General features: G+C 39.3%; 2 protein-coding genes across 3 annotated transcripts in view; one reads left to right on the top strand and one right to left on the bottom strand.

The window, feature by feature from the left end:
• pelo (pelota mRNA surveillance and ribosome rescue factor) overlaps positions 1-3,750 on the top strand; it is a 7,012-nt gene extending 3,262 nt beyond the window's left edge. For both annotated transcript variants that reach the window (XM_020623327.1, XM_020623328.1), the window contains exons 5-13: positions 917-1,080; positions 1,516-1,576; positions 1,818-1,979; positions 2,058-2,104; positions 2,216-2,289; positions 2,394-2,465; positions 2,727-2,801; positions 2,906-2,937; positions 3,272-3,750. In XM_020623327.1, coding sequence (XP_020478983.1) covers positions 917-1,080; positions 1,516-1,576; positions 1,818-1,979; positions 2,058-2,104; positions 2,216-2,289; positions 2,394-2,465; positions 2,727-2,801; positions 2,906-2,937; positions 3,272-3,366 — 782 coding nt within the window. In that variant the 3' untranslated portion in view covers positions 3,367-3,750. The remainder of the gene's footprint in view (positions 1-916; positions 1,081-1,515; positions 1,577-1,817; positions 1,980-2,057; positions 2,105-2,215; positions 2,290-2,393; positions 2,466-2,726; positions 2,802-2,905; positions 2,938-3,271) is intronic.
• Positions 3,751-4,146: 396 nt separating this feature from the next.
• On the bottom strand, positions 4,147-6,159 carry LOC109973631 (progestin and adipoQ receptor family member 4-like). The gene is made up of 3 exons (XM_020623377.1): positions 5,994-6,159; positions 4,920-5,138; positions 4,147-4,577 (listed from the first exon to the last, which is right to left on the bottom strand). The coding sequence occupies exons 1-3, from the start codon at positions 6,157-6,159 to the stop codon at positions 4,147-4,149; spliced, it is 816 nt and encodes a 271-aa protein (XP_020479033.1).
• Positions 6,160-8,321: the final 2,162 nt, after the last annotated feature.

Here is an 8,321-nt window from a genome sequence, read left to right as displayed (position 1 = left end):
TTTTAATACTTTAGACTGTATAAATGATGCATTAGTGTGATCCCGATATCCAAGTTTATGGACAATTCTCATTGCCCTTTTTTGCAATATGGCTGAAGTGTACTTTTGTATGGACTGTTCTTGGCAGTACCTGTCACTATAATGCTGTTATTAGTCACTGTAATCTTGAACATCTTAAGCATTCTGCTGACTAGTCGGATTTTCATTCTTACAAAACACAGACACACAAGTAATTGTGAAGTGAGCCAATATGGGTTAAGCAACAAAAGGAGTCCAAATGTCAACAAATGTTTACAGATGCTGAAGAATAAGGGTGAAGTTGTAGGAGCACAGTAATGATAGTAAGCTATGTTATGACAAATTTACATTTTTACTTGTTTGCAAATTATTTACACCCCTTTGCTTAAAGAATGCCCTGGTTGGATGCAGGATGTTGGGCTATACTGCGGTTAAATGTGCTTAGCTGACATAATCACTGGCTATGATGAGAGCTTTTTCCAGATAGCAGTTAAAAGTTAACTAAATACACTGACAGAGTGACATATTAGCTGGTTTTCTTTTATAGAAAATGCACAGTCCTTGTGTTAATTTATTTACATAACCAACAAAGACACTGTTGTCATGGGAACTGAATAGGGAGAAACAGGAGGGAAGTCCATAGATGACAGATGGGGTTCATGCATTTAAAGAAGTGGAGGACTGATGAGTCATTGCTGCTATAATTTTCACCAAAATAATTAAAACCTAAGAAGAAAGTGTTTTGAAATTCTTAGCAACAGCTATACTCAGACTACAGACATTAGATTCAATTTCAGTGACCAGTAAAATACAATAATTAATAATAAAACTGTAATAATACATTTGCTGGTAACATTGTGAAGTAACCAGTAATCATTTATTGTTGTCTACTTTACAGAACAGGCATGTGATCCAGTCCAAAAGGCAGATGTGGCAGCTGTAGTAATGCAGGAGGGCCTGGCCAACCTGGTGCTGGTGACCCCTGCCATGACCCTGCTTCGCGCAAAAGTGGAGGTCACGATTCCTCGCAAGAGAAAGGGAAGCTGCACTCAGCATGAGAAGGTAGAGACCTGCACAAAAAGCTGAGCCAAGAACTTAAGTAGCAAAGAAGAGAGAAGAGAATGGGTTTTTAACTGTAAAGATTGTCAGAGATGATTGAAATGTGAAGGTACAGTAGATGGTTGAATGGATGTTGGATAGACTGATGCTAGAATAAAGTCAACAAGTGAAGGTAGCGTGTTGGCACGACAACCCCCCTCCTCTTGCCCTGTGTGATTTTTGGATAAAGATTTCTATTTCTGGTGACTAATAAGCACTGAATAGAATAAGATGGGTAGACTCACTCCTCAACTTTTAAATGTATTGTCAAATGTACAGTAAATAAAATCAGGAAAACCTATAAAATGAATCTGTAAAAATAATCAGTTTTGTCAAATATTTAATGAACATCAATTTTAAATTATATATATATATAAATCTGTGTGTGTATGTTTGCAGGCATTGGAGAGGTTTTATGAGGCTGTCATGCAGGCCATTCTTCGCCACATCAATTTTGATGGTAAGGCTGCTGTATAGACGCAGTACATACACACACACACAGTATGTTCCTTTTTTGTCACACACTTCTCCTTTTTTACTTTGTTGTTCCTGTCACATTTGATATTTTGCTCTGAGCCTCTCATTTACTGCACTTTATGTCACCATTGTTTATTATTGTTGCCATTTAATCTTTGTTTGTTCCCCGTTTCATGAAATTGTAAAAGTTGTAATTTTGATTTTTCCTCCTTGCCTCCCACTAGTGGTGAAGTGCATCCTGGTTGCCAGTCCAGGATTTGTGAAGGACCAGTTCATGACGTACCTTTTCAAAGAGGCAGTGCGTCAGGACAACAAGCTCCTGCTGGAAAATCGACCCAAGTTCATGCTGGTCCACTCATCATCAGGCCACAAGTACTCACTGAAAGGTAGGAGCTGGTGGACTGGCGAATAAAACAGTGACAGGGTGAAAACCTAATGAAATGGCTTTTTTCTTTTCTTTTCAGAAATTCTTTCTGACCCCACTGTGACAAGTAGGCTTTCTGATACCAAGGTGACTATGGGTTCTGTGATTCATCCACTTGTTTTTTTACATCATGCTCTCAACTTGAAAAAGTTCAGGTTTATATCATTGTGTTAAATGGTTTTTATGCTTAATTCCCAGGCTGCAGGAGAGGTCAAAGCCCTGGAGGATTTCTATAAGATGCTCCAGCATGAGCCTGACAGAGCTTTCTATGGGTGAGTAATGGTGGGCCAGAACAGTTAACAGGCAGTGACACACCCAGAGGCCTCATGCATTCACATTGATAATCAACCACCTTTGTATGTTTGCCTTCTCACAGACTGGCTCATGTGGAAAAAGCTGCTGACGCCCTGGCCGTCGACACCTTGTTGATAAGTGATAAACTGTTCAGGTACCTTCTGAGACGTAGTGTCCATCACAGATCTTTAGATTGTCTATGTTAAATACACAATTATTTTCACGGACAATTTTTGCTGCTGAAATGAATAGTTAGCAGTTATCAGCCAATCTTTTCAATGGTTTTCTGCAGTAGCATCCCATTTTTATACAAAATGTATGCCATGAGACAAGGGATTGTTAGTGATGTAATGACTAAAGAACAATCAAATATACTATCAGTGCATCTTTTGTGTGCCTACATGTGTATGTCCAGACATCAGGATGTCCCCACGAGGAGTCGTTACGTTCGGTTGGTGGACAACGTGAAAGACAATGGCGGCAATGTCAGGTACTGATTATCTTTTGAAAGAATGACAATGTAACGATTCACTAAGATATGGCAGAATATTCTTTTTGAAGCATCAAGCTGATTTTTCTCTTTTTTTCATGCAGAATATTTTCAAGCCTTCATGTGTCTGGCGAACGTAAGAGATATATATATATTTATATATATTTTTTAAATGTTTATATGACAGTTTGTTATCTGCTTTAACATCCACCAACATACTGTCATGTCTGCACTATAAATATCTGATGACTGGGACTGTGAGGAATTATTTGGCGTCACACTAAACTGATGTGACTAACCACATGTAAATGAGGCCCTGACTGTCTTTGATGACATCCTCAATTTGAGGAGTCAAGGATGGACAGAAACAAGTGCATATCTACAATTGTGCTATTGGCAATCTGTAGTCAGACATAAAATTAGCCTGAAGCACTTGTCATCTCTTGATTTATCATTGACTGTCTCCTCAGAACTGACTCAGCTGAGTGGAGTGGCAGCGATCTTGCGGTTTCCCATCACCGACCTATCAGAGGCTGAGGATGACAGTAGCTCAGATGAAGAATGATCCCTGAAAGTCTTATTTGGGGGATAGAACAATGTCGACCATTGTTGCAGATAACAAGAATGCATTGATTCATTGCATTATAAAATAAAGCTGCTGTGAATTGTCCACATGACAGCAACACTCATACCTCTTTCAAATTGAATTAACACACCCATTTTTCAAAATAATTTGATTCAGCTTTTGATGCTTTTGGTTTGAAGGTGTCTTTCAAAGGTGAAGGTTAAGCTAAGACAAGAATGCACTCATCTCATAGGAATGCTAGTAAAAAGGGATGTACTTCATGTTGCCAAATCCACATAACATTTAGAAAAGAAAATTCACTTTTTTCCATTGCTAAGTGTATAAACAGTAAATCTTTCTTGCAATTAAAAAAGCATTCAAGCACTTGTGTTGTTTCACTTTCACATTTTCATTCATAAATACAAGTTGGAGCGAGATATAAAACAGTTTATTGCATAACTTCATTTTTCACTTAAAATCTATGTTGGTTACAGGTAATGACCCAAAACTACTGCATTTAAACAAACTAAAAATCAAGTATGCTCAGGATTTGATATAATTGAGTTCCACAGTTACTAATTTAAATTCCTCTTATTCTGCTCTGGTAAGATGTCAAATTTTAAAACTCCCCTTCTGAAGAATTTCAGCACCTTGGACTAAAGTGCATTTGGCAACAACTTGCCTTTCTTCTCTTTACAGTTTACTCCTGCCTCAGTGGCTCCTAAATGTCATTACTATCAGCATAGCTATGTGCACATGCATGTGTTGTTAAACTTGACATCACATAGGACACTGGTAGGCCTTAATCCAGGCTAAATCCTCCACTGTGGCCCAGTGCAGGTAGATAATTGAGCAAATAACCATGACATGCATAATCTGGTGACTGTTGCCCCAGTTGTCAAACAGGCCTGGGATTAAGCGCTCGGGGATCTGGATGACATTGACCACCCCTCCCAGTACAGCCAGAGAGTCCATGATGACAAAGAGACGCAGGGAATTCGGGCTGCCACCTCCACTGCCATAGGCCCGGAAGAGGAATAGGCTGAAGCGGAACAAAGCTTGCCAGACAAAAGCTCGAAGGCGCATGATGCTATTGTAGGCTGTGGTGGCACGGTAGATCCCATAGGCTGACAAAAAGATGTAGACCAGCAAGGTAGCCTGTTGTATGGTGGGGTAACAAAGAAGGGTGACATGGATGATGGGAAGTGCCCCTGGAGTGAAAAGACCAGATGTACCAATGAAGGTTAATATTTGCAGAGTTGCAGAACAGACTTGTATGAGGTCTTGAAATTTCACTTGGGCTGATTGTTGTGTGATGACACGACTCCCTGAAGACTTCATAAAAGACAAAAATATTCAAATCAAGAAGCCTCAAGTTGTAACCTTGTATAATCTCAGAATGTTACTGTCTGGTACAGTCAGGAGTCAATTACTCTACTTTAGCATAAAGGGGGGAGGGCTGCTAACATGGCTTTGTCCAGAGCTACTGTAACAAAAGTTACAGCAACAAATTACAAAAGACAGATTTAATGAAGTCAAATTCAACGACCTACCCAGGGTGTTAACCAAGCAGACCCCAAACATGTCCAGAGAGAGTAAGGTGTCATACACATGTTCTCCTCCCATGTGGTTCATGAATAAATGGTAGACCACTGAACCCATGGTGGGGGAGAGGCAGGCCAGGTAGTGGACCACACAGATCCAAACACTGTCCACTTCCATCCAGGGAATACTAAAAGGCAACAGCACTAAGAAAACCAAGAAAGGTATGCCTGAGGTAATGGAAAATTGAGATGAAAGAGGAAAGAAAAAAAGAGAAACATCAAGGATATAATCAAATTGTTTGAAATCTACATTGATATAGGAAACAATAGCACAAAATGTCTGATATTGGCTTTACACAATAAGAATTGAAGCATATCCTAGAGTTTTATTCAAGTTTTAAGGGTGGTTGTTGACCTGGGTAATTGCATATTTGGTAATAGTGATATTTAAGCTTGACATTATAATCAGAGCAGCTGCATATAAATATCACTTTCTGCAGAACAATATGAGGAATTTATGGGTCTAACAGCTGTTCCTTTTTTAAAACAAATTAACAGAAATAAGTTGAAAGTTAGCCTGCTTGCTACATGCACAGTGAAACCTGAGCAATGCACCAATGCCCTCAATTTCCCCTTAGTGTTAATCTTAATGAACTTAAGGGATAGCCAAGGAGAAAATGGGGCGTGAAGAAAGTGCCTTTGGAAGTTCAAGGCTGCACAGGTTTAGCTCATGTGCAGTTCATTTGCCATTTATTTTCTTGTTTGCACAATTTAAGTCAGGTTTAATTAGCTTTTTTGTGTGTGGTGAGATGTTTTGCTCAAACTACTTATGTGTATTTACAGCTGAAAGGTTTCAGTCAACCACACACACACCTTTAAAGACCTGCTGTACAAGATATTTCGAGGACAAGGATTTCCTAGGCAGATTACAACTAATACCCCACATCCTCATTTCAAATCCTTGTCAAGTAAGCATGCAACTGGCTATTAGGTGAGAGTAGTAGACACATTAAGAACTTGTTCTATGTATTCAACTAGAAGGATGTATTTTGTAGCAAATCAGATGAAGTACAAAGCACTTACCATGGGTGTAAATGTTTCCCAGCTCATTGTGCATGTAGAAGAGGCTCCTGAGGCATTCTTGAGCTGTGGACACTGGCCGGTATCCCGTCAGGACATATTTGTTGAACTGAAGGTGTGGAGGAGTCTTTGCAAAGTCCAGCAGTTGTGGCCCTTTGTAAAGCACCATCACAACTTCCTGCACCCAGTGCCCTTACATTTAGGTGACAGTGCTGAGTTCCTCACCATTTACATCCTAAAAAGGCCACACTCAGGACTCGACTGCAGAGTCATGACCACAACTAGCTGGAAATTCTGGTCCTCAAAACCCATCATTGGACAGGTGTAATTCCAAGCAAGTAACCTGTTGAGGTGGCTAAGTGGCATGCTATCAGTAGGACCAATCAGAAAACGGATCTTATTCCTAAGCTCGGGTAATCCTCACAAAAAGCCATGTGCATTACTCCAGTTGCTTCTTGTTGTGGCTCAAAACTGACTCACTCCTGGACTTCATGTTGAACTTAGTGTATTTCCCTTGATGTACATGTAGACTGCACACATGCTCCAATTACCTATACTTGTCTGTGCTTCTGTCAGGATGAACTGGGGTTAACACCTTAAGCTGGTGGTTTTTCTTAATGACAGATAAATCCTTATGTACATTTAAACATATTAAACAAGATCTGGCTTTTGGTAGCAAATGTATAAACCGGGTGGATAAGTAATGCAGCATTTTCCACTGTTGGGATTTTTCAAACGTTTTATTTGAACAGAAAATTAACAGATGTGTGCCACAAGTAGTAAAAACAAAAACAAAAAACTTTCCCATGACAAATAAATACAGCTGAAGTAGATTTTGTAGAAATGTTTAGAGTTGATAACACTCAAAACTGGATGGATTAATTAAGACAATCATATGCAGCAGACAGATCACATTTCTCCATCATCAATTTCTTGCATGTATAGTAACTGCAGGACAAAAATGTAATGCAGGATGCATAAACATATATTTAAGCCTAACAACTCAAAAATGCTTAAATGTTATTTTATCTCAACTTACAAAAATAGAAATTGACTACCTGGAATATTCAGACAGGATGAAATAATAATATACATTGAGGAAACAATAAAAAACATACAGTGACAAAGGGACTTGTTATTGTCAGCACGATTAACCTGTGTGGGGAAAAATAAGAATGTGGTTCAAACATGAATGGGACAGATGCAAATACAACAGTCTTTGCTTTATAAAAACATTTTAGTTTTTATCAGTGTGTTTATACCTTGATAGCCACTATTCCCAAGGAAGCCATTCAGATCATATTTGTCATTCTTTCCACCTAGAGACAAAAAGAAATGCTGTTATTCGAAAGCTTCAAAAGACTTCCATCTAGTGTTGCTTACACTGATTACATATTAATGCAAAGCAAGCTTATAGTCTCTTCTTGCATTTAAATGCCTGGCAATGTTAACCTAAAGGAGCAGTTCAACATTTTGGGAAATATACATTTGCTTTCTTGCCAAAGCTTCATGAGAAGATCATGCCCCTCTTATGTCTCTCGTGTTAAGATGACTAGCTTAGCCTCTTACTCTGTGCCTCTAAAGCTCCATAATATAACAATCCAGCCAGTGCATACAGAATGTGTGCATTTGTCATTTTATTTCCTTGTTTGATTTATTTGATTCTACAATTTTCTTTTACCTCTCCAGGACTTGTCTTGTGGGTGAAAATGCAGTTTGAGATGCTGCTGAATGTGTATCTGCCGTGGCAACTGCTGTTGTAGCAGGTCATCATCAGGCTGCTGAGTCACCTGAGCCACACCTTGCGTTTTTCCAACAGGTGCAGAAACTAAGCTCGTGGCGCCTGCGGCGTCAGGCAGGTCTTCAACACTTGCTCCGGGGCCGGGAGTGGGACCTGCAGGGATGGTAACAACTAGGGAGGAGAACAGAAATGTAAAGGCAAATAGGCAGACAGGAGATGGGGGAAAATTGGTAAACAGCATAAAATGTTTCAATGTTGTCATTATTGTCAATGCGCCACGGAAGCAGTAAAAATTCTACAATGAAATTGTTAATAGTTCTACCTTCTGGCTGCACTTGTCCATTTATGAAGCCCACATTTTCTGAAAGTGACAAACAGCTGACCGTCGCTGAACTACAAGAGACAACCATGCAAAAATGCAGACTATACTTACCATATCTATCAACAGACATCCCCTCAACTTCAGCTGCAATTGCTGGAGCTGGAACCTGTCCTTTAACTAAGAGATCAGAAGGAAAAAACTGATAAGACGAAGGGTGTGGTGGTCTACAGTATATTTGTGATTTAAATCTCTCAAAAAGAAATCTCTT

This window comes from Monopterus albus, unplaced genomic scaffold (assembly GCF_001952655.1).
Source record: "Monopterus albus unplaced genomic scaffold, M_albus_1.0 scaffold297.1, whole genome shotgun sequence".
Classification (NCBI taxonomy): domain Eukaryota; kingdom Metazoa; phylum Chordata; class Actinopteri; order Synbranchiformes; family Synbranchidae; genus Monopterus; species Monopterus albus.
The sequence above is the reverse complement of the archived record's forward strand: the minus strand, read 5'-3'. Positions and strand labels throughout refer to the sequence as shown.